Source organism: Onychomys torridus, chromosome 6, assembly GCF_903995425.1.
Source record: "Onychomys torridus chromosome 6, mOncTor1.1, whole genome shotgun sequence".
Taxonomy (NCBI): domain Eukaryota; kingdom Metazoa; phylum Chordata; class Mammalia; order Rodentia; family Cricetidae; genus Onychomys; species Onychomys torridus.
In genome coordinates, this window is record NC_050448.1 from 109,462,520 (window position 1) to 109,489,740 (window position 27,221).

Below are 27,221 nucleotides of genomic sequence, written 5' to 3' on the forward strand. Positions count from 1 at the left end.
CCCTCTTTTCCATCCCTTCCAAACAATTATCTGCCCGAGGGAGGAGAAAAAAAAAAAAAAGCAAATCCTCTGCCGCGCCGGGTGCTGGCTGGGCGGCGGGCGGGCCGGGAAACGTGGCCGCGCCGGCGAGCTGGGGATTTGTGAAAAGGAGCGCTGGCCCGCGTGCGCCTCTTGTTCCCCGTGTAATTTGCAGCCAATCATCGGGAGGTGTCCGCGGCCTGCGTCCTGCTCACCTCGGCGCCGCGGCCCGCCCCCGCCCCCGGCTCCGCACCGCCTCCCTCGCCTTTCTCTGCGCTCCCCTCCCCCAGCCACCGCACACACGCACACACACACACAAACAGAGCGAGGGGGGGAGGGTGAGAAAGAGAGAGAGGGAGAGAGACTCCCCGGCTCCCTCCCTCCCTCCCTCGCACACAGCGACTGGAGACGGACCGGGAGCAACGCGCTGGGAAGAGCAGAGACCACCGACAACAGCCCCGCGCTCTCCCACACACGCTCACACTCGGCGCTTTCCTCTCCACCCCCACCTCCTCCTCCTTCCACCCCCTCCACTAACACCATCTCCTCCTCCTCTCTGCAACAAGAAAAAAAAAGCCATTTACAGGTATTTTTTTTTCATCCGCATATTTATTTACCCCACCCCCCCCATCCCCAACAGTTTGTTTACAAGTATTAAAGTTGTAATTGGGAGCTGCCAAGACACATCTGGATTTGTGTTTCTTTGTGTTAGGGGGTGATGTGCAACTAATTAAAGGCAGACTGGCAGCGTCTGCAAATTCTAAGGCTCCCCAAATAAAAAGAGACTGGTAAGTGATTGTTCTTTCTCTTCCTCTGGCTTTTCCCCCCTTCTCTCTTTCTCTCTTAAATGTTTGCTGTCCGGTGGGATTGTAAAAGTAGATTAATGCTGGACTCCAGCAATAAAAACCCGTGGCTGTATTAATTAATTAATTAATTTGCACCCGCCCCTCCTCCTGAATGTTAAATATGACCTTTGATCTCCGTGTCTCTGGTAGACCAGACATACAGTATTAGGCATGTACAGTCACATTGTTCAGAGGCAAAGCAAGATCATGAAGTATGGATGTTTAATTTAGCTTTAGTATTAGAACTATAGTTATTGGTGTGTGTTTTATTTTGTTGCTAAATAAAAGCCAAACAATAGCTGTGGCTTAGATACCTTTTCCATGCTCCAGGGATGCATTGATTAAACAATAATGACCTGGATACTGGGCACAATCATTTTCTACAATTTCTGGTGGCATTGAACCTAGAGGTGGGAAGGGGGGAGGTGGTGGCAGAGAGGCAAGGACAGCTTGTTTGGAAACACCACACTAAGACTCTGAAAGGGGATATCAAATTCTTTCTTTCTTTGGAACAAGGTCAAAAGACTAAAATGTTAAAATTTTCCCTCTACTCACCGTGACGATGCCTATTGCATGGCTGGTATAACTAGTTTCTAGTGAGTAGCAGTTATTATGGTCTTGCATCTTCAATGTGATCTGCAGAAACTGAAGCTGTATGCATATTCTTGCTGTGTCTCCCCCCAAACCTTTGCAAGTGTCAAGAATATTTAGCCAGGAGGCTTTGGGGGCACCTTTGTATTGTCAGCAGACCTCTGAAGGAAGCAGTTTCTCCTAATGTGAAATCACAGAGGTGGTTCCTGAGTGATTAGGGACTTGCTGTGATTGAAGCATGCCTGCTAGCTTCTAATCCAGCCTGGGGGAGGTTCCTTATCTTGATTTACTTTGCCTAATAGGGATTTGTTTACATGAACCCATTTTTTAGGGTGCCTCATCAGTAGGTCTTGAAGTTTTCACACTTGGAGTTTGGACATAAATGGTTCATTAATCTAATTATAAGCATAATTGCTATAATTGATATGCATTTGAAACTCTGAAAATTTGAGACAGACACCAGTAGGCCTTCAGTTAAATTCCCTGAACTCCACCTTCTAGACAAATCTATAGGCTTCAGAAGATGCCAGAGAAAGGTACTCTGGCAAAAAACAGGGAACAAAGAAACTGATGGTTTGTTTTCTTTTTTTTTTAGGTGAATATACATTTTACATCTTGGCTTTAATTCTTAAACGGCTGCGGGGTATCTCTCCCCCCTTAATAAGCAACCGAAATACATCTTCCTAAAGCTTAATGATGGCCTGAAAGCAGAACAGAATGCAAATACCCAGTTAACATTAAACTTTCCTCTTAAAAAAAATAGCAAAAGGGAAAAAAAATCATCTTAATGGTTCTTTGGGTAAACAACACCTGAAGGGAATCTCCCTTTCACTCTATGCAAAAATTAGTGTTGATGAAAGATTTTTAAAAAGTCCCTTGCTTTCCTCTTTCCTTGGGAAGAGATAGCAATCTCCATTAGAAATGGGGGTGGGTATTCTTACAGGGGCAGCAGACAGTTCTGAGTCTGTGACACTGCTTGTGTTTGAGATCTGTGCATACATATTCCGTCTTTCTCTTTCTCCTGTCATTTAAACAACTAATACACCACCCTCTTGCCCCAGCCAAGCCCCACCACCAAATGGCTTGTACAATTGAGACCTGTCCTTGGTCCATTGAATTAAGACCCTAACAGAGCCAGCTGTGCTGGGATTCAAACTAATGACCACAGACACAGAAGGACACTGTGGCAGCTGGTAGTTCTTTTTTCCCCCCCTGCCTCTTTAGTTCAGATTGTATGTGGGCAGTCTTGTAGCTCTCAGTTGTATTGTGTTTGCTTACAGTTTCGGCTCGGATGTATTGTAGACTTTCTCAGTACTTCATTTGCTAATTTCCTGCTCGTTTTCCTCATAGGACCATTGCTGTTTTCTACTTTACAACATTTGCATGCCCGGGCAGCACTTGTTCACACATTTCATAATGTTTAAATGCCCTCTGCTTATAGGTAGTATCGCCCTCCCACCCCTGATTTGCATGTCTTTAGCACTCCAATTGCCCTTTTCCCTCGGCATTTGTCACCCCCGTCTTTCCTCGTTCCCTGGGTGCTCTAGCTATTAATACATTTTTTCTCAGGAGGGTTACAAGAATGGGGGTAGGGGGTGGGGAGGAGCTGTGTAGTGTGCTGCGGGGAGGGAGGGAGGGAGCAGGGGGTGGGAGTGTTAGGGGGTGTGGGGGGGTCACGTCTTGATGATTGTTATGCAAACGACCCGACTGGAGAACGTGGGAGCTTTCTGTGGTGTCTGCAGTAGGCTAGCGAGGGTGGCTGTTTGTTTATTTTTAATTTTTTCCTCCTGCAGCTCGTTGGAATGACTTTCTTTATTTTAGTTGTAACAGTTGGAGGATAATGCAAAGGAAGACACTGCCTGGGAATTCACCGTCTGTGGACATGCGCCCCAGAGAGGACTAAAGCAGCCCTCACCTTGCTCTCCCAACCCGGATCCCCCTTTCCTGCCCGGCCCGGCCGGTACCCGGACCCCACCATCACCCGCTTCCCTCCCTCCCACCTCTCCCCTTTTCCCACCCAGGTGTCGGACCAGGCGGTCCCCACTTCCACCCTGCACCCCTTCTTCTCCCCCTGCACCATGAACACCAATGTCTGCGTGGAGCCCGGGCCGAGCCCGGAGGCCCCGGGCTTGCCCAAGGAAAGCCACCTGCCCGAGGGGGCCCTGAACAGCCTTGTGGATTACAACTCGGAGATGGAGCGCTACCGCTCCTTTGCCACCTCCTTCTACAAGACCAACGGGGGCGCCTTCCCGCAGGCAGCCAAGATCGCGCGCATCACCACCCCCATCTTCCCCAGCAGCGCCGCCGCCGCCGCGGCCGCCGCACGCATCGGCATGTCCCCGTGGAACTGCGACAACGCGGCCACCGCCGCCGCCACCGCGATGCTCTGGGGCAGCGGGGGCGGTGGCGGGGGCGGCGGGGGCGGGGGTGGGGGCGGCGGGGCCGGCAGGAAATCCTCCTCGGCCGCCGCCTCCTCCTCCGCCTCCTCCTCGGCGATCCTCCCCGCCGCCGGCGGTGGCGGCGGCGGTGGTGGTGGTGGTGGCGGCGGCGGCGGCGGAGGCGGCAGGACCAGCATGCACCACCGGAACGACTCCCAGCGGCTGGGGAAGGCTGGCTGTCCGCCAGAGCCGTCGTTGCAAATGGCAAATACTAATTTCCTCTCCACCTTATCCCCCGAACACTGCAGACCTTTGGCGGGGGAATGCATGAACAAGCTCAAATGCGGCGCTGCTGAAGCAGAGATAATGAATCTCCCCGAGCGGGTGGGGACTTTTTCCGCTATCCCGGCTTTAGGGGGCATCTCATTACCTCCAGGGGTCATCGTCATGACAGCCCTTCACTCCCCCGCAGCAGCCTCAGCAGCCGTCACAGACAGTGCGTTTCAAATTGCCAATCTGGCAGACTGCCCGCAGAATCATTCCTCCTCCTCCTCGTCCTCCTCGGGGGGAGCTGGCGGAGCCAACCCCGCCAAGAAGAAGAGGAAAAGGTGTGGGGTCTGCGTGCCCTGCAAGAGGCTTATCAACTGTGGCGTCTGCAGCAGTTGCAGGAACCGCAAAACGGGACACCAGATCTGCAAATTTAGAAAATGTGAAGAGCTAAAGAAAAAACCTGGCACTTCGCTAGAGGTCAGAGGAGATGATTTCTTGTTTCCCAGTCTTGCCCCTTCCCCACTCCCCCCCTTCTCCTCTCCCCCGCAGGGTTTCTTGTCTGGCTTCAAGACGCAGCACCCCCTTTTCTGAAGCTTCTTGCAGGTTGTAACATAGTGTCATAGGTGGTTTGCAGAGGTCATGGCCTCTACATCACTTCCCAGCTGCACTTCACCTGGAACCGCCCTTCTTCCAGAGGGTGCCCCTCCTTTCTTACCTCTGGAAAACAAAAACAAATCCGAAGTTTTGCATTTGAGTATGGTTAATATTTTTCCCTTGCTGGTTTAAATTGTGCTCTCAGGAAAACCCCAAACAAATAGCTCTGCCCAAAATACTGAACACATCCACCATATATGTATATATGGCTAAAAAAGGACTTACTAGAGGCCCAGAGCTAACACTACACACGTAGTACACAACCTACATTATAAGCATACGTCCATATGTGTATATACCATCTATCATATCTATTATATATTTGTGTGTGTGTGTGTGTGTGTGTGTGTGTGTGTGTGTGTGTGTTGTGCTGAAATGCCTGGGCTCAAGGGAGAATTTTTACCCTTTACCTTTTTCTTGAATAATTTTCTTCTTAGCCTGATAGAATTTCTGTTTTTTTTTTTTCTTTTTTTTTTTTTTTTTTTTTTTTTTGAGCAAGCAGAAATGTTACAGAGAGCTGATAGCCACCAGCCATTTTTGAGATGTGACTAGGTGAAGTGGTAGTTAATGGGTGCTTTATTTTTAAAATATTTTATGTAGTTCCAGGAAAATTCACTGTTTTTTTGTTTTTTGTTTTTACCTTTCCCTTGGGTTCTATATCTGACAAAGTATCTATTTTGTGGTTTCAAAATTACTCTAAACAGAAAGGTTTTGGTTGATACCATATATAGTAAATGATACTTTACTTCTCCTATAAGTCTTTAAAACAGACATTAGTCACTTAAGTAATGCTTTTAACTACATTCCAAATTAAGATTGATGTATGGGAGAAACATTTTATTTGATATTCTAATCAAAACACGAAAGGAAGAAATGCAAAATTACAGGTATATTATTTTGGTGACATATTAAGAAGGAACTATGGACAGGCAATCACAGTCTATGATGAAATAGAGAGAGTAAGGTTAGTATGCTTGTACATATGTGAGACTGGGTCCTCAGGTTACTGTTTGGGACGGTCCTGTGGACTAGAATGCAGGTTGAGAGTGACTGTCGAAGTCTGCACATTCTTTTAAAAATTAGGCCCATGGTCTGGAGATGTTTTCTTTGAATCACTGAGAATTGGAGTTTCAAAGAATAAAGGAAAAAGTTCAAGATCTTGCTTCAGGTTCGACTACAAAGAAGATGGATCATTTTACTTTGTGGGGTCCAAGCCAAGGCCAAGGGACTGGGATTTTCGAAGTCAGAAGCACCATGGACTGCAGTCCCATCACTATATTGCATGTATTTCTCTTTATAAAGACACCATGTCTTCTTGGGAACTTTAATTTCACCACAGGTTGCTTCAGTGTTCTTCCTTTGGGCAACTCTGGTCCAGCAAAGATAACGGCAGCTACAGTGCAGGTTCATGCATTTTCTCAGATGGCCAAAATTAACTTGCACTCTCTTTCACGGGTGAATTTACTGTGACTTCTCTAGGTCTGGAAGACCATGGAAACTTAAAATTCACCTGGCATTGTAGGTTCCTGCAAAGGCCAGTGAATAGGACTATATGGCTTCTGTTTTCTCTTTGAATAGTAATGTGCAGCCTTGTAGTTTTGGTATTGTTAGGCCTCAGCTTATATAGTGATATAGTTACTGTACCACCCTGTACACCATTGCAGAGAATGGAATGGAGAGGACCACTGAATGATTATTACTTACTTAGATAGTGGCCACTCCAGAGGAGTTGCCTATGAGTTCTAATGGGCTTTTGGACATGTTTCTATGCTGGTATGTTCATCTAAACAGGCTTCATATATTTCTTCTCTCTCTCTCTCTCTCTCTCTCTCTCTCTCTGTTTTCCCACTAACTTAATTTTTTTCATGATTTCAAACATCATAGGATTATTTTTGATTTTGAAAATTAGCATGCACAAAAATTTTGCGGCCCCGCAGAAGGTGGGGAGTAGATGAGGGAGAATGCCCATTTCCCTTTGCAGATGTTCTCCTGACTGAAGGTTCTCTCCTACCAGAGCATGGGCTGTTGTTTAAGGCCATGATCATTAATGGAATACTGGGCAGAATGAAAGGGAAAAGTTTTCAAAGTTGTCTGAGTGTTTATCTAGGTCACGAATAAGGTAATTTCAATGTGGTTACCTCAAACCCACATGCAACCTCAGGCTACATTTGTAGGAAACTTCTAGGGCTTCTGTCCAGAGCAGAGAGCTTGAATGACTGAACCAAAGCTGGAAACTCCCCTGCAGAGCTGGTTCCTGTCTCTAATTTGATCCATCATCATCTCAGGAGATGTTTGTGAGGGTAGATGGACTTTTGGTTGAAGGTCTGGACTTGGATTTCAGTCATAACATAGTAGCTAATACTTGTGGCTATAAGTTACGGACGCTTGAGAAGTGAAGGTCTGCACACTAATCACACCTCAGATTCTTACCAGCACTCCAAGCCTATGATGTGCCCTCCTCCTTCTTCCCTTGGACCTGTTCTTAGTTCAGACACTGAAGTCATTCTCAGGTTGCTTACAGGCTGTGTAAAACAAGATTAAGAAAGATTCACGTGGATGTGCTGGGATTTGAGCCCACATTTTCTTAAGCCCCTTTTCCTAGCCTTCCTTTAAACACGACCTATCCCTCTTTAGTCCCATTTTAAGAGCCACTGAAGTTTATGAAACCACTCCTTTTGGCATTTAGTGTGGTAATACCCATGAAATAGTGGGTGCTGTGTTGTGTACTGCTCATTTGCGTATGTCGCTGCTCATTCATCAATCTCTATATTAACAAATGGCCACTAATTGTTAAAAGCAGTTGATACAAATGTGTTATATTCCTGTGGGACAAAATTTAGTTTAAAAATGTATGCCCTTAATTAATTTTAAGTTCCTAGATGTATTTAAAATATGACCATGTAGGAGATCATTATGATATTAATTGAATACTTTATCTTGCAAAGGTAATCCTTCAGACTGTTTATACACAACTGTTATTTTTGTGAAACAAAGATTTAACTTTTTAAAATATCCCAATCTAATGTAACTCCAGGGATAAAGTTGTCCCATGGGCAAGCCAGGCCTCTTAGTCCCTGAACATTGTTCAGGTGACATGATTGATCTCTGTGGGACAGCATTAGAGACCACACAGATCTGGTTTCTCTCCCATTAGTTGATTTATGGAATTACATTAGCAAAGCCATGCCTCTGGGAGGTTTCCCTGCCCCCACCCCTGCTCTTCTCGCTGCCACTTTATAGAGAAGGGGTGGAAACACGGGAATCAGAGGGAAGGATGGCTTTTTTTCTTTCTCTTTTCTCTCATTAAAAAAAAAAATGTGTGTTGATAAACAAGCCCACAATAATGTTTCTAGAAGCAAGCTTGAGATTCTCAGGGACTGGATGACAAACATTTTGATATTATCAAGTAAAACTAGATAACTTTATTTAAAAGAGTCTTTTAGAAGGGGAGAGACATACTAAATACAGTTTTTAAGTTCTAAGGACCTTGACCAATGGCAGTTGTGAAATTCTGGACAACACACTGCTGTAATTTGTGCAGGATGATGGCACCTATCTGCTAAGGAAATTCATTGGTAGCCCACATCTAAAGTAGATGTAGAGCAGGGAAAATCAGCAAATAACTGAACACTTCCTAAAGTTTTGAAGTTTAGTGATTTTTTAAAAAATATATAGATATGCATAGATACAATATTAATCTTTCATATTTTAAATTGAAATATTTTTTGATTTGTGACTTCATCTAATAATTTCAAAATGAGTTTTCAGTTTAAGAATTAAAGCATGCTAGTAGGAAATATTTTTAATGTAAAGATGCAATATATATTGGCTATAGGAGGGGAAAGGGAAAAATTCAATAAAATGACAAAATATTTGTTATATTAGAATGTAACAGTGAGATAATCAATGGGCACTATCCAGAATGTATGAATGATAAGGAAAAGAGCTCAGGAAAGTTCAGTTTTGATCAAAGCCACAAGACACAATCATCATGAAGACACTGAACTACCCAATGAACTTCTCTGCCCATCATTAGATTCCGTCCAAGGGAGTTAAGATTGTTTTTATGTTTTGTGTACAACAGAGCTCATGTTGTACATAGTAAATCCATACAACTCTTACCTGTCAGTTAAAAATATAGTTACTTATGAAAATGGGATATTGCTTCCTAAGTGAAACCAATACTCTGATCCATCTAAACAGCATGGAAAAATCTAAGCAGTATTTTATGTGGTGATTGGAAATAGTGAAATAAAAAATCCACTTATAGGTATACTGTAAAGAAAATATTTTTTGAAACTTCCACATCATCAAACAAAATATAAGCAAACATTCAGAAAAACAATGAGAAAATTCTTGAATAGCATTGAACTTTAGCTTTCCCTTTGGTCGCTGTTGAAGGAGGGATGCTTATTTAGTGAGGAAGGGTGTAAAGGTGACTGGACTTGAAAGTTTTAATGACTTCATTATGGAATCACTCTTCCGTGAGCCAGTCTGATTTCCTTTTGGATGGAATGGTGGAGTTTCACACGCTCAGACTTATAGACCAGTGTAGAATAGTTTAACCAAGTGATCTGTAAGACTTTAAAAGCCTGCAGGAACAATAGAGATGCCTGCTATAACTTCTCCAAGTGGAGCATTATTTACCATTGGAAACTGGAGACAGGAGTCATTGCTATGAGCCCTGAAACCTTGCTGGGATGTCGATTTTTGTATACAAAGTTAAACATTTATCTATTTTAATATTTCCCAGGAATAGGCACAAATGTGTTGTTTAGAACTTGGGGGTCTGCTTAAAATCTATTAATCAGAATTGATCAGATGATCTGAATATATAGTTCACTTTTACCAGAAAAGAGTTCCCTTTAACTTTGCATTGAAAAACATTAATAAGATGGTGTCCTATTCAGTACACTTCACACAATCAGGGTGTGTTTCAGTTTCTTATATTATACAAAATACTAAAAATTTCATGATGTAGTCAGACAGCAATCAATATCTAGATAAAGTAATAGGTTGAAGTTAAGATGTATTTAAATAGATTTTTCTTCAATTAATAGGTTAATTTATGAAAGCAGAAGTGAGCTCAAAATATTTTGTGCAGGGTAGCATGTTTTTCAGTTACTGGCAAGGATATTACATGATTTGGCTAGAGGGAGCAGAGCAGTAGGGAAAGTAGTTTTTATAAAAACGTCAGGAATATGTTTTGTATAACCTGTGAGTGCTGTGGGTATGTGAGTGTATAATATTGTTCCTTCAGCTCCACTTCAGTGCTTATGCCTACCTTATACTTGTTATTTGGCATTGCTCTAGTATCCTTCCGAGTTTCAAGGTACCTGTGGAGGGGTGTGGGGGTGATTTTATCCAAGTCATATCTTGTTCCATCACATGCAGAGAGACATCTATCCAGAAACTTTATTCTGCAGGGTAACTGAAAATCCTCCCTCCATCTGGCATCATGTTTTCTGTTTTCTATTGAGTTATGTTGCATCATACTTCAGATACGACAGCCATGAAATAATACTGAGGACTCATCTTCTGCAGGGCTTGAAAGGATTCTAACAGGCTTGTTGACTTCTACTTTAAAACATAGTTTCTTTCAGGAACTTGACAATATATAAATAGGTAGAAAATCAAGCTCACTGGCTTCCCTCTCCATTTTTTTGAGCATTTATCTCAAATGAAATTTTTTACTAATGGTAAAACAGTTATTTTTTTCAAATAAGTCATGATCACTGTTTTTTTTATGAAAAAATCAGATATAAATCATATTCAGGGAAATGTAATACTTATTTGCTGGCTTTTCAATTTTTTTAAGTTAAAAATAATATGGGGTTCATGTTGTCACATAGAGAAGCTGTAAAAAATGCTTCTAGCCTCAATCAACTTATTAAATGAACAGTGATTAAGCACATTACACAGCTTCACCACCGAGGGTATTCTAGATGTCAGTTAGTTCAAGAGAATCAATGTAAGGAAAGGGTTAAATGCTTCCTGTAAATACCAGCCAGAGAACACATTTGATATTGAAAAACTGAAATGTATATTATTAGTAAACGTTAGTATAGGTAGAAGATGCAGGCATGCATTTAGTGTACATGTGAAACAAGAAATAGGATTTTGAGATTAAAATGTCGAGTGACCACAACTCTGTGGGGTTTGTTTGTTGTTTGTTTGTTGTTTGTCTTTTGTAGTTATTTCCTCCCCGATAGGAGAGTTCTGTGAAATGGTGAGATGGTGACTGTTTTTAAGCAGTTATATAGAAAGCTAGTATTCCTAAGAGGGAAAGGTTAGAGGCCCTAAAAGAAGTAGAATTCAACCACCAAAGATTTTTATTTTTCAGTTAAAAAAATAATCAAAATAGGATACTAAACACTATGTAGAAGGACATTTGTCAAAATGGAATATTTATTCCTTCATTCTTCCAGAAGTCTGAAATTCTGCAGAAAGTGGAAAATAGGACAAAAGGAAGGAACAAGGAACAGATCATGTCTGACTAATACATTTGGTTTGAGAATGAAAGCTAAGACCTGAGCTTAGGGTTTAGGTTTAGTAGTGACTGCATTGGAGATCGAGAGGTCTGTGTCACAGCTGATGTTATTTTGACTTATGCCTTTGAATCACTTGGTGGCATAATCCTAGGGTACAGCTAAAATACTTCCAAGATTAGTAGGATCCCATCTGAGTCTCATCTGCATTTAACTTATATTTTACAGGGCAATCTAAAGCATTGAGAAAAGTGTTGAACAGGGAGAAAACTGCTGAGAGTGTTCTTCCTTGCTCAGCATACCAGACCATAACTCGATGATTGATAGAAGCATCCAAGGAGGAGAGATCAAATAGGAGAGAAGATGATGCATGCCTGTAGAGCAGGAAGAGTGATGGGCATTTCTGTGGATTTCAGCAAATCTGGCAAATTCTGAAAAAGACCTATTTTCTCTAAAACTTCATAAAGTAGAAAGTGATGAAATACTTTTTTTTTTTTTTAAAGAAAGAAAACCACTGAAATGTAGTTGTTGGAAATGGTAGTGTTTAGTGATGGTCGAATAGTGGTCAAAGAATTATAGTGCCAGGAAATGAGTGTTCAGTGGAAATATTTCTGTAGGCTTCAATGAGGTACATTAATAAATTTGATAGAGTCAAGAATAAGGAAAACTAAAAGACACAGACACAGACAGATGGAAAGTCAGTTGCAAAATCTTTTTTTAAAAATCTTAAATATATTGGATTCATTTCTAATCCATAGAAAACACAATAGAGAATGCTGGCTTGTTTCCATACCCAAGGAAATATGTTTTATATTTGCTAAAAGGCTGCTTTGTGTAGAATTGAGGATCCTTTTGAAGTGTGGTGCTTCTCTGGGTTTTCTTCTTGGGAGTCTATTCATATAATATGGATTTGTGTGATATGACGGTGAGTTGAGCTTGATAATGACTTTTTCAGGTCACAGGTGACAGGATGTTAGACTAGTACAGGCCTAGTATACCAGAGGTCCGTGAGACCAATATGTTGGCTTCTCAGTGGTACATTAGAAGTGGAATAAAGTAGAATGGAGCAGGAAATATATGGATGTACCACAGCCAGTGAGTGTTGTTACGTTGTGATTTGAAGTGTGTTAGACTTCTGTGTATAACATGAACTTGTTCGCTATTTTCTAATAAAAATGGAAAAAAAACCATTAGCAATATCAATAACACAATTGAACAAGGTTATAATGAGGGAGGAAATTATATTTGAACATTTGTTAGCATGATAAGGAGTAAAATATAAATGTTTCTATAAATGGCATGCTTTGATACTTCAAGGTAGGCCTGCGCTGTGCATTCATGGTACTGCTAAGAGTATGGTCAAACCCCTGATAAACTGGATTCAGCTAAGCATGTATGTAGGCAGGGGCTGCTACTTTCTAGTGCCTGAATGTAAGTTCTGTAGACACAGACAGACAGACAGACTGCTACTTTCTAGTGCCTGAATGTAAGTTCTGTAGACACAGACAGACAGACACACACACACACACACACACACACACACACACACACACACACACAGCTGTAGTAAGTGTCCAGTCTTAAAGAACCATTTTTCTTTATTCCTAACTGTCCTCTGTCTGTACCGGATGTAGCTTATTTGTTTTTGTTTTGTTTTGTTTTGTTTCATTCTTAGGTGGCCGCCAACCAGCTCCCAAATAAATACACAGAGACTTATTCTTCCTTATGAATGTCTGGCCTTAGTTTGTTGCTAGCCAGCTTTTCTTAGCTTGAATTATCCCATTTATGTTTTGCCTCTGGGCTTTTATCTTTCTCTATTCCTTCCTTTCTTATTCCATGACTGGGTGGCTGGTGCCTAGTGTTCTCCTATCCTCCTCCTTTTCTCAGTCCTCCCTCTTCTCCTTCTTCTATTTATTCTGTCTGCCTACCAGCCCTACCTACCCTTTCTCCTGCCTTGCTATTGGCCATTCAGCTCTTTATTAGACCAATCAGGTGTTTTAGGCAGGTAAAGTAACACAGCTTCACAGAGTTAAACAAATGCAACATGAAAGAATGCAACTCATCTTTGCATCATTAAACAAATGTTACACAGTATAAATGAATGTAACATATCTTAAACTAGTATTCCATAACACTAAGTCTTAGTCCTTCACCCTAGGTTCTTAGTTACATAATCTTATATTCAATTCCCATCTAAGAAATGAACTAATTATAAATGGAACAGTTGAAATTTTGGATAACTCTAGAAACAACAACACACTTGTAGACATGGGTCACCATGGTTTTGTCCTCCATACCTGGATAAGGGGCACAAATGGATATATGATGACTGCAGTGCTACTGTGGGTGGTGCATGATGTCAATATTAAGATTTTCTGTTGTGTTTTGAGGTGTATGGTTAGGTTCTGAATAAGAGAAAAGGGAATGTTGAAAGAAACAAAGGATGGACAGAAGAGAGAGGAGTGAGGCTCAGGCTGCAGGATTACTCCAGAGAGAGAAAGCATTAAACTGCTCTAGGTCACTCTTGAGTCTCCTTAAATCAGAAATGAACAGAGATGTTTTACAATCTGTGAGAAGATAGATGTGGGATTAGACCCACTAGAACCATTCAGAGCTTGCTCTTTTTCTTCATTTAACACAATGGAAAAATTAGTTCCAGGGAAACTAGCTTAGCTTTTCTTGCCTTTGCTGAATTCTCACCAGCCATTCCTTTCCTGTTCTCCTTTCCTTTCTTTTCCTCTTTCAGTTTTCTCTTTAAGGATAAAACTCAAATGTCCAGGTAGAAACATAGGAAGGCCAAGGTAAGAAGACAAATCCTCAAAATTAGTTAATGATAGTATTAGGGAACTAAAGGCATCTATTTATAAACAACCAAGTATTCAAAGATGTTAACACAATTTTCAAGTGATTATAAGAAAAGTTCCTGGAAAAATACTGACTTGGATATATAGAAAACATTTCAGACTGATGGTGAAAAGATTATGGCTTACTACATATTATAAGCAAATCCCAGGACTAAAAATATATGCTTATTAATTTTCTTTAAGAGTTATTATGTTTGCACAAAGATGTAGAAACACCCATGAATATTTCCTGAGGGTGAATTTGAAGCTGTAGGCTAAAGTATTCTGGGATGTGGTGGTACTCTGATGTCCAAGCCATGGAATCCTTCAAGTGTGTAGATTCCCAGTGTAAGTGAGCTTAAATATACTTTCAGTGATTGAGGACACATGTAAAAAAAAAAACTTGAATGAGTTTAATTAAATATTCTTGGCTTTATATTATTTATTTAAAAATATTAATAAGAAAGATGAAGAAATCAGAATAATTGTGAACATTCTTTGAGCTGGTGATTCTTAGTTGAAGCTGAGGGATGAGAGAAGAGGCAAAGAGAGAAGAGGAGAAAATTTTGGGAGAGCCAGGCTGCAAAGGCCTCATGGTCTTCTTGGGAGGCTGCATCTAACCAAGAGAATTATTTTGGTGATGACATCTAATTGGTGGAACTACTTAGAATTATTGTTCTCTGAGTTTCTCTGAGCAATTTAGTTGCATAATGTTCCTGGGATTTCTGGGCTAGGTATGTCAGTGGCTGAATGTTACCTGAGTAGATATTGAACAACATGCCAGTGACCTCAATCAAAACATTACTCAACTTACACTTTCATGTAATATATCAAAAATAAATGAATAATTCTCCAGATCCTAGGTCTATAGGAATGAAAATTCTGTAAGTAAGATGGGCCATGGATGATAACTGTAACTGTTGTGTTTTGTTTTAGTAAACTTTAGAGGCTATTCAAACTAGCTTTGATAGCTTAAGCATCTTAAGTACTGTTAGTGATATACAGCGTTCTCATGGTTATACAAATATCTCTTTTTGTTTTCAGTTAAAAAAAAAGTGGTGAACTTGATAAAAATCCATGGTTGTAACAAAAATTTACCACAAATTTCAAAATTCTTTCACAACTTCATTAGTTTTTTAAAAAGCTAATTTCACCTAGAGGCAATATTTCAAACAGAAATTAGCAGTGTAGCATCAGAGAGAGAATGGATTTGAGTGTGTGTGTGTGTGTGTGTGTGTGTGTGTGTGTGTGTGTGTGTGTATACCCAGAAATATACTCAAATCCTATAGCCAGATATATTTATATGTATCTATACTCTAATACAAGCTTGTGGATATATAAATAACATTCTGTACATTATAAACAGTGTAGCTTAGATTTCACTAACCTAATTTTTACACATTCATTTTTTGTAGACAGTTTCATAGAGCGCAGACTGTCCTCTAACTGTAGCCTGAGATCATCTTGCATACTTGCTTCTCTTACCTGTATTTCCAAAGTGCTGAGATCATAGGTGCACACCACCATGTCCAGCTAAATTTTGTGGTTTTAATTTCAATTTTATTTTTGTACCCCTGCTTACACATAAGATTAAAATTGTTATATATAGTCATTTTCGAAAAATACTTTTTTGAATTTTTTTTTTTAAATCTATGGGTCATTAAAAAACTTACCCTTTTCTCTATAGCATGTTGCTGCTGTATCATGGTGAATTTTTTTCTGTCCAAGAACATTTTAATCCCTTAAACACTCATTTGTGTCACAGTAAGTTTACTCATTTATTGGGCTGTTGTGGTTTTAAGTATTTTTTAACCAAATTTAATTTTATGTAGCATTTATCAAGAGTCATGTCTAAGGAAGTTAGTTGCATTAGATACTGGGAACAGAGTGTGCATTGTCTTTGGGTTAATGGTGTCCATGTATCATTTTTCTTCCCTCTGACTCCATCTCTCCTCCAGTACATGTCTCTGACTCTGGTTTCCCTCACTGACACTACCACTATATGAACTTAGTTCCTTGCAGTGTGGTTTATTGGTGTGTCCTTCTATTTACAGTTAGCTAGGTCTGCCTTCTAAACTCATCACCTTGCTGGTGGAAATGAGGGTGGTGTTGGAGGTATAGGTAGGGAGGTGGAGGAAGAGACTCATTCCCAAAGTAGAAAGAGTAATAGGAGCAACTGCCACGGAGAATGGAGGGTAAAAATGTCATCGCTAGCTCTTCACCATTGGCCAAAAGAATCCAAGTGTCAGTTTATAATGGCTGATGCCAATTTAGAAGCCAGGAAGGGTGAGTGCACCTATGATCACCTGTTCTTTAGTTAGTGCCTGCCCTCCTTTAGCCATTACTAGTAGTGGTAGTGTTATTCTTGTTCTTATTTACCTCTGAATATTGACCAAAGTAAGGCTTCATTATGTAAAATATGTGTGTGCTAAATGAGTCAACTGTGAGAGAAATGAATCTGATATGCTAAACATTGCATACATACATACTGCAGGTATATTGCGAGGCCTGAAGAAGAAAAGTGAGATGTAATTTTAAACTAGAGAGCTGGGAGAGGTGACTGAAGTCTATAGTCGCAGTATTACACAGGCTGAGGAAGGAGGAGCTTGAGTTTTAGGCCAGACTGGGACATAGTGTGACCCTACTTAAAAATACCAAATAAAAAGAAAAGAAAGAAAAATGGTAGAAAGTAAAATCATACTCTTATTCATATATTTTATGTTTTTATTATTAAGTTATTTTTATCTATTAGCAGTGCATTCCAAGGCATCATACTGATCATTGATCATAAATTTATAGTTTCTTCATATAATGATTATGCTCTACTTACACTTTCTAGTGGCTATAGTAGTAGAGTATGCCTTTTATGGTAGAATATTTAAAAAGAAAGCATAAAAACCGTTTTTGTTAAAATCTGAGGAAATACCTTTGCTAAGTATCACTTTACACCATAATTATTTAATTTTTTATTTATATATAAACTTATATATTAAGGTATATGTTCATATCCACGGTATTGTATATGCAATACAATGCCTCATATTTCCAAGCAGATTTTGAAATTTACTGGGAAGAAATTTAATGTATGTAATGGTATTTTATTATTTTATAGATCAAACCAGAAAAAAAAAGGATTTTTTTCATTACCAAGAATCCTTTTGTTTTTGTTTTTCCAAAAAATCTAATCCTAAAGTTGAAAAGTATTATTTAAAAGCTATTAAAAAAAAACACCACACACAAACACACACACACACACACACACACACACACACACACACACACACACACAGAGTCAAATGCTAAAGGATAATAATTGGGGTCTGTTGCCTTTTGTAATAGTGGCATTCACAGAAAAGCAACATCTCAGAAAATCTCAAAAGAGGTTTCATGGGCTGTGTGTAGCCTGAAGTTGCTTTGACTTTGGCTGGAAAACATTTTCCCATCACTGTATATGGGAATCAGAAAACTGTTTTATGATGTGTATTCCCTTAACAGTCATCAATAAGAACATGAATAATTATTTTTAATCAATGCAAGAATACGTATTTCTCAAATTCTAGATTTTTGAAATCACTGTGTTAGACCTACCCTGTTTCACAGTCAAATGTGGAAGACCCAAGTGAATTATGGGAATCTTTGTTTTAGAAAGTAATGCAAACGAATATTGGCAAATTATTTAACATTCTCAATTGAAAATTCTAATGGCATCCCTGTTATCTCAGTTTAGAATTTTATGCATTCTGAGGTGAATTTCATTGCCAAGGTTAATTTTTAATTTGGTTTTTGAAACCTCAGGTCTAATGACATTAAAAGTTAACTATACTGTGGTAAATGCTGCTACATTCACGAATTTCTCTATTGTATCCAGAAACTAAATAACCAGCCTCCACACCCTCATTTGTATAGTTTTAGGGGCTCAGCTTGTAGCTTTCAGCAGGTGAATTTTCCTTAGGCTGTGCATACTTCTAACAGGAATGGGCAGATAGATAAATGCAGGACCTGAAGACTCTAAGGTGCCAGGGGTCTCTTGACAGGTGCCAGAACAGGGAAACCTTGGATTCTGCAGGCAGAGCTTGGGTGTCTGCATTGTTTGAGTCTCTTCTGTTTGTTCTTCATTACTCAGCAAAAATTTGTACTGAAATGCGTTTCAGCAGAGACAATATTTATTGTAGTTTTTAAGGTAAATGTAAAATGTATTTGGGTTTGATTCATTCCATTATTCCTTTGTTGAAGGGCATTCCTTTGTTCTGAAGCGTTACTTAGGGGATAAACACATGCCCTTCTTTCAAGCTTGAAGGTCATTCTCTATCTGGCCTCTGTCAGAATTCTTCACAGCAGGCTTTATAGCAATGCCAAGAAGAGGGGACAATGGGGTGGGGTGGGGACCTACAGATTTCCCCCACAGGCCTCCTGAGAGCCAGGCTACTCACACCTGCATGAGCAGTGAAGGCTGATTTAAACAATGTGATCAATTCAATTCTGTTCATTACCTCCCGCCCCATTTCCTTCCAGGGGAATCTGGTCTTCCTGTCACTCAGGATAACTATCCCCTGCCAGCATCACTGAGATCCACAAAGTCATAGTAATCTTATCAAGAGTGCGATTCCCCAGCTGGGATTTTGAATTTATCTAACTTGGAGGTGGCTGATGAGGGCATCTAATCCCTCCTGTTGATATGCTGGGCTTCCAAACAATTCACAGTGGTCTTACAAAGATGGCCTCATTAGTTGACAACGTCAGGAAGACGTGTCCAAATTTACACAGACTAATCAGAAACCTATGATTTAATCCAGTAGTGGGATGGAAACAGAGTTGCTTCTAGCTGCTTGTTTGCAAATAACTCTGCCTCACCCTCAAGTAAATCTCTGGTGAGCCCAATGAAAATTGGACAAAATGTTAGATGTGGCAGCTTTGTGTAACCTCTAGGACACTAAAGGGTTTTGCTCTCTTTTAATCCTAAAATAAAACTAGCAGGGAAATTGTATGTTTCTGATAAGTATTTGATAATTTGTTTCAATTATTGCACTGGTGGTTTTCTTATGTGTTTTAGGTGATTCCTTAACTAATTTTTTAAAAAAGTTTCATGACTTCAAAGATCTTAATGTAAAGAAAAGTCATTTTAAAAACTCCTCTGCTTATCTTCACCATCCCCTACCTGAGGATGCCTTCTGACCTCACGAACAGTGAAATCACAGAAGAGCGTCCATTGCTGGGGTGTTGTTTTATGACAGAACACATTGCCGTGGAAACCTCTGCTTGCCTTCTCTCATGTCTCTTCCTGTTGGGTGAATTCTTAGTGCTAGCAAGCACTGAGAGAAGACCATCTTTTCTTTACAAAAGTGACCTTTGACTCTAGGTAGCATTTTAAAAGCTTGCTTTCACTAAATAGTACAAATAAAATTGAGTAGCAGAAAGGGGTAAAGGAAGTTAGAAAATAGATTCAAAAGTATGTCTAAGGCATAAGGACTCAGCTCATTTAAAAAACGTACTCTGTACTTTTTCTGTTTATCTTCATAAACATATCTGTTTATCAAGATACACGACTGCATAAGTATATATTTATAAACTTGTTTCCAATTGGCATGTGAGAGTAAGTTGGCATCTCTGTCATACATATACACATAAATGTGCATATATATGAATATATATATGCACATGTTTATTTTTCATATGAGAATCTGAGTGTAGATATATAATTGCATGGATACACTTGGATCTAATGTATCTTGTTAAAAATGACTACATTTTTTATAAATAAACTTTCTTATATAGAATTTATTCTTAGTTGGCATCAGAAAGCAAGGTGGCATCTGGTAGAACTTTTCAGTTTTCACTTCCTTCTTGTGTGTGTGTTCATGTGTGTGCATTTGTGTGTGTACCACGTGAGTGCCTATGTAAAGTATGAATGTTAGAATGGATATGTTGTGTTCCTTATTGCTTTGTATAGTTCCTAAAGTAATGACTAAGTAAATGTAACTGGAATTATAATTATTACATTTAATATTCAAAAGTTAAATTTAGAAAATAGTTAAAGATTTTTTTTTTCAAACAACCAAATGATGGAGGTCTGGTATATACAGTGAGTGGGAGAACACAAAATCAGTTAAATCATCAGTAGGAGTCAATACCCAGTACAATAGTTGCTACTTTATTGAGTATAGTAGACCTCTGTGTGCTTTGTGAATGTACAATTTAATTTTTTTACATATGTGTGCAATTTTAAATTATGTAATTTATAGTAAATTAATTTCTCTTAACAGTTGAAGTTTTGATTGTTTTGAGGACAGTTTTTAAAAGCAATTGTTAGTGCCAACAGTATAAATGAAATTTGCCTTCCAAAACAGTTGATTTAGTCACTTAAACAATAGAGATTTTTTTTAACAATAGAGATATTTTAATAGAGGATTAAGCTCTAGGTCTAAGACAAAGAAAGACACTTGAAGTAAAGTAAGACACACCCCAAGAGCATGGGTATGGGGTTCTCAAAGGAGAGTAGTCTAAAGTGTGACTGATAATGTACTAGGTTAATACAAATTTTTATTTTCAATTAACATTGTCATGAAAAGAGGATAACAACCAAGTTACTTAAGTATGAGAAAGTCAGTCAAGCCCAACATCCATTATCAGAACATTTTGTAGTGTGACTTTCCATTGTATTCTATTAGGAAATTTAAAGTACTATGAATGTTCTCTTAAGATAATCACACACACACACACACACACACACAGGCTGGCTGGCTGGCTGGCAATATTCATTTAGCATTTCAGTTTGCCACCATAAAGAAATGTTTCACTCAGCTCTGACAATAATCTTGCATAGATTGCATATATATGTATGTACTTCAACTTTGTATATAAAACTTCAGGTTACTGCCTGGTGACATTCTTGTTAGTGTAATGGGCAGAATAATTCAGTTATAGTCACTCTGGCTGTATAAAAGGCTTATATGTATCACATTGAAGATGGCTTGTGTAGCTGGTTATGAATTTTAGCAATGGATAAGATATATAAATGAAGATCATGAAATATGTTTCCTATGCCATGATGTGAATGTGCCATTTATGTGTAGACACAAAGATGATCAACTAAAAATGATGTGGGTTCCCTATGAGGCAGCTACAGAATTTACATACAGGTACCAGTTGCTCTTCCTATTGGTTAATACTTTGGACCTTCCCTTTATTCTGGATGCTACATATATCACAGGATGCATTTTCTGTATTTTAAATATATAATATATTTAAGTCATTATAATCAGTATTAATGAGTTTGAGCATTTCCTTTTTTATTATATGTTGCTGTATATGTCCTTGTGTTGTGTATGGTTGACTAAAACCATAGCTGAAGTGTAAAGGAGAAAAATTTAATTTTATATTGACATAGAAAGAAAGCTTAACCTGTTTTCTTGCTCTTTTTTTTGTTTTTTTTTTATAGAGAACACCTGTTCCCAGCGCTGAAGCATTCCGGTGGTTCTTTTAAAGCCGTAGTATATCTTATTTTCAAGGCATTTGGAAATGAAGGGCAAACTAATGTCTTGTTTTAAGAAACCACTTAGTCCACCATTGAAGAAAATATCCAGAAATTATTTTCATTTTATGTATAGGGATTTCTTCAAAAAACAAGAGGAAAAGAAAAGAAAAAAGATATAAAAATACCAGGGAAGCTTGGGGAATTGGCCAGTCTTACTTGCTTTCAATACACTGATCCTTCCTTTGATGTAATTTAGCTATACTAGTGAAGTTGTTGTCTATTTTGAAAGTGGCTGTAAAAAAAAAAATAAGTTTGGGTAACCCCCGACTGTAAAATCATGTATCTTTGCAAAGTACATATCTATACTTCATTTTCAAATATATGTGATTCAGTACTGTAAACTGTACAGATAGCAGCTTGTATTTTGTGTGTTTAGACACAAGGAGACAATCATGTCTGAGCATCTATGGAGATTAACAGTTTGTACACAACAATATGGTTCTGCAAGTTAAATCTGGAGCAATAAATTTTAGCTTTAAATATTTTCGCCAGTTGTTTGTAGAAGCAGCAACAGCACTGGTGATAATTCACGCATCTTTCTGGAGAGACTGGAGGGCCAGTTTCACAAGACTAAAAGATAAGGCTGCATCCAGCAATTACCTTCAATTGTGTCAATGTAAGAGGGGAAGCTACTGTGAAGGTCTCAATTAATCTTTTGAGCACTATATTAGAGTAGTGGTTATGCACTTGCGTTGCTTACAAACGAGCTGTATAGAGGGTATACCCCCCAAATACTTAGTGTAGTTGACTTGTTTGGGTTGCACTGTAAGGGGAGTACTCAGCATAGTTGGAAAATGCAGAATCAGTTGTATAATTTTTTTTATTAAAAAAAAGTGTTTTCTAGGCTGAAGTTATCAGATCATAGAAAGAGAAAATCATGCCTGACATTTCTTTTTCCCCTAGCCATACACAGGCTGTCCAAGCTTTTTGATTCTTTGTTTATTTTTTGCTTTGGTAAGGGGTAGGAAAAATAAAAACAGAAGAGTATTCATATGTTTTAATTCCATGTAAGACATTGAATGGGTAGGTTTAAAACAACACTTGAATGCATTGAAGCCTACTTTAAGACATGGCTGGGCATATTTTCAAGTTGAAAATAATTAAACACATTCATTAAAAGTGAGTCTTTTTGGTTCTTTATCTTCCTTTCCATAGCCTCTCAGTTGGACTAGTGTTCTTCCCCCAGGCTCTCAGAGGAACACCCACTGCTTCCATTCCCATTTTTATCACTGGATGCTTTCTTTCCATGAAGCAAGGACACAGTGTGAGGAATTTGATAAAAACAAGACAGCCCATCCCCCAGATACTTTGTAGAACCCGGGCACCTTGTCCTTAAGACTGGATTTTCCTAGGACAGTCATGTTTCTTAAAGGACGCCTATCCCATTAAGACAAATATTTTGAATTTTTTTTAAAAACTAGACTGTAAGGATCAGTTTCAGGAATAAAATATAGTTTAGGAAAAACACATAGAATAACAAAGTTGCCATGTTACTTCCATCTTTGTTCTTTGTGCCTGTCAAAAGGTTAGCAAGATGAGTCAGAAGAAAAGCCACAGAAGAGAGTGGTAGTTCAGTGAGGACTTGCAAGTGCTTCAAAGGCTGGCAGGGGAATATTTTTAAAAAATCTCGTTTTAGCGTTGAATGGGAAATGGGATTACACATTTTTTTTTTCTAAAGGCAGGTCAGGTACACCATCACTGGAGTGAGCACCTTGATGAGACCATAGTAGGTTTGTATGATGCCAGTGTGGGACGCCAGTGGGATGAATGTGCCTAGCTAGCATACCAATGCTTAGTCTGCAGTATGGTCAAGCAGTCTTTGTGAGGGAAATGCATTATGTATTACACCCACTTATGTTTAGAGAAAGGAATGAAATCATCAACAGCTGTATATTACTTTTGAGATAGCTTTCTACTCCATGTGTATTCCTTAAGAGGGTTGGTAGTTCTAATTTCTGCTTCTGCTGTAGGACCAATGAGCGCTGTATGAGTTTGTCATTGTCCCATTGGTTCTGTTCTTCCCTCTCTGTGTGTTTTTACAATTTTTATTTTACTTTATTCTTACTTTTGCCAATTTGTTAACTATGAGTACTTGGAAACTTATTTTAGCACTTGAATGGGAAGCTTCCCTTGCTTTTGTAAAAATGATCAGAAATTAAACAAACTTCTTTTCAGACTGTATTAGGCACACAATAAGGAACTCATAGCAATGTATGGACAGTCAAAAACTCAAGTTGGTATTGCATGTCTTGATGTATTTTTTTTTTTTGGCTTTTTTTTCCCAAGACAATGAATCTGTGTATTGTAAATGTGTTGTTTCACATGGCAGTTCATTTATTTTTAATGAAAGGAATTTGTTACTATAATGAACAGTGTGGCCTTTTTCTTTAATTCTCGTACATTTTATTATTTACACTAATTTCTATTTATGCCACACACTTTTTATGTTTCCACTTAAACTCAGTTTGCGAGATGTAGGGTACATATAGAATTCTCACTGGTGATGGTGAAGAAATTATCCTTCTAGATTGCCTCTAGTTTTCTTTCTCAATTGTCTATGTACAGACAACTTGTAGCCTTAGGGCAGTGACTTGAAGGTATGCATTTTCTTTATTCCAAAATATCAATGAAACATAACCTTTTACAGTTGATCACTGTATGTTTCATTTTCCATATCAAGGAAACTTAGAAATTAGTCATCATATTGTAGGTTGTATATATACAACTTAAAAATTACACATCAGATATTGCTAAGGCTATTATAGAAATCTACACACATAAGAGTCCAGTTCAGTGTATGTCATGCCCTGGCAGCTTTTAAGGGGAGACCAGGAGAATATGGGACATTGCCACATAGAGTACTAAGCAAATGCTCCCCTTAGCTAGCCCTCAGAACTCCAGAAGAATATTATAATGCAGACCTCTGTCTTCTCTGACCTTCAGACTAAGGTGAGTTTCCTTCTAGTGGACTCCATCTGTCCTCATACAAGCAGAAGCATACTCACAAAGTAGTACTGAATCTATCCTTGGGACATAAGTAGAATCATCTTCCCCTAAGATATGCATATGTAAAAAGTCTCCTGGTCGCTTAACTCCAAACCCTCAATTTCCTTCTGAGTAATCACAGGGGTGGGAGACAATGGGCTTACTATGAATTAATATTAAGTAATCACGAAAAGAAAGAAATGTGTCCATCCCTTGTTAGAGCCCCTGGCATGGACGTTGTTCAATTAGTGCAAAAGCATATAAAGCCTTTAAACTGATAGTATCAGTAATCAAAGAATGAGAAGAGGGACACAGCTAAATGAATGCATGAATCAGGGTCAAATATGTTGAGCAGAAAGCTGGAGTGGGTCTTTGATCATGGCGGGATTCTCAGCAATATCAAACAGTTGGTTCTCATGTAACAGCTAAACGTTTCAGATTTTGGTTTTATTAAATTTGGCATTTCACACTGAGATATGTATTCCTAGTGAATAAAACACAGCTACTGTGTTCAGAGGGATTCCACTTCACAATTGCCAAATAGATATTTCAGGACATGGGCCACAAAGGTGTCCTCCTGTTCCGAACTGTGCAGTTATCAGTTACATTTTCTAATAGATATTTGTGTAAAGGTGTATGTAAGCTTGTGCAGTTATTTAAAAAAGCAGTTTTGGAAAACAGTGTATTTATTAAAGAAAAATCACTTATGGGGCATGTACAAAACTGTAAAAAAAAAATTAAAAATCACTTCAATTTGCCCAGTAAAGTTGTTTTTGTGAAATTTCTGTGTTGTTAAATAAAGGACTTTAGTATTCAAAATATCTCCATTTTTCCATGGCAAAAATTTTATTTGTGGGATTTAAATGAATGGACACATAGTTCTGAAAATTTAATATTGTTTATGGTATAAAGGTTTGTATTTCTGCATGTGTCCTTATCTTAGTGGTATGATGCTGTGTATAAATCTTTCATAAAATATGCTATTATTGTTCTTTTTGTTCATCCCTGTCTGTCTGTCTATCTACCTACCTATCGTCTATCTATTTAATTTATATAAAAAAGAATATGATTCTTGAAAATTTGAAAAGACTAAGTTGAACATGAAGAAATGAGCCCTAACTTCCCTCCTCTCTTCATCCATTGTAATCATGCCTGCAGAAAACACCTCAAACCTTCCTTGTGCCTTGAGTGAAAATCTTTAGTGATGACTCTTGAAGACATTGTCCGTGAAGAAATATGGCATAAGGGATTGTGTCCCTGTCCATTCCCTCTCATTTTGATTTGGTATCTGCATTGTGTTGATTTTTCTCGTAATGAAATTCTGGGGTCCACCGCTATTCATTACCTGTGTATGTGCTGGACCTCTGTTCACCACTTCTCAGCACAAAGGGCTAATTTTACTCGATGCCTTTGAAAACACACACACACACACACACACACACACACACACACCAGAATATGGTATTAAAAATTGGAAATCCTTGATATAGGAACACACAGAACTTAATACCAGACATAGACTTTGTGTTCATAGACTACCACCTGAGAAGATGGTTGATATGTGTACTGGACATTGATTTGTGCATTGTTGGGGTTTAACATTGTAAATAGAAAATATTTGTAACATGGCAACAGGATGGGATTATATAGAGCAGCAAGGAAGAGGACTTCAACAATCCTAATTACAGGAAACTCCTAAATAGACAACAATTTCTCAGGTAAGTCAGATGCTTTTGTATTATATTTGGGTGCAAGTAACAGAAGTATGCCAAACACATTCAATTGGAATTTGGCAAATAGTACTTTCCTTTGCTTCAACTTAGCAAAAATATGAATGACTAAAGGTTCATATGTGATGATGAAGAGATGATTCTTCAAGAGTTTGAATAATGGAGAGAAGGAGAATCCTTATTAACTTTCCTAATATTGAGCCAGATAATTTGTATGGTTTCTACACACACAGCGTGGATTTTCCAAGTGTTTTGGTAAAAGTGTTTGTTTATAGTTTTATGCAGAATTTGTTTTCCCAGTCTTCGTTTATGTTTTTTTTTTTTTTTTTTTGTTTTTTGTTTTTTTTGTTTTTTTTTTTTTTTTTTTTTTTTTTTGTGTGTGTGTGTGTGTGTAGAGAACCATTATTCAAATCTACCACTGTACACAATGTAAGGACTTATTTGCATGTGCTGTGTAAGTAGCAGTTAGAGAAGAAACTTCTTTATTTGAGAATTGGGCCTCCGATCTTTTGTTCTGCTATGGTGGCTTGAGTTCTGCTTTTGTGTCCTTCATAACTCAGATTTCTTATTTTATTTTATTTACTTCTTTATTTTGCCAATTCTCTAGTCAATTTTTCTTAACTTCTGTGTATTGTGAGCTATTAACCACATTCCATGTTCACCCAGGTCTTCCCTTCTAGAGCAGTGGTGAAAATGTCCATGTCTTAAGGTGTCACAGGTCACGCTTTGCTATCACTTTCCAAGAGTGCTGCTATTTAAAACTAGCCTGAGTCTAACCTGAGCATAAGGTATTTTTAATACACAACTGCATTTCATAACTGCTTTAAAGATTTGTGGTAGGAGAATCTGGTGCCTGGTGCCAGTTTCAATCACCGTCTTCTGATGACA

General features: G+C 38.6%; 1 protein-coding gene across 2 annotated transcripts; it reads left to right on the forward strand.

Annotated features, from left to right (window-relative positions):
* The first annotated feature begins 377 nt into the window (after positions 1-377).
* Positions 378-25,422, forward strand: Cxxc4 (CXXC finger protein 4). Of its 2 annotated transcripts, XM_036190075.1 has the most exons (4): positions 378-604; positions 731-806; positions 3,276-4,579; positions 21,523-25,422. In XM_036190075.1, the coding sequence occupies exons 3-4, from the start codon at positions 3,533-3,535 to the stop codon at positions 21,565-21,567; spliced, it is 1,092 nt and encodes a 363-aa protein (XP_036045968.1). In that variant the 5' UTR covers positions 378-604; positions 731-806; positions 3,276-3,532; the 3' UTR covers positions 21,568-25,422. The 2 variants fall into 2 exon arrangements, with proteins under 2 accessions (XP_036045968.1, XP_036045969.1); XM_036190076.1 differs by lacking the exon at positions 731-806 and having other exon boundaries at positions 573-604.
* The last annotated feature ends 1,799 nt before the right edge of the window (positions 25,423-27,221 follow it).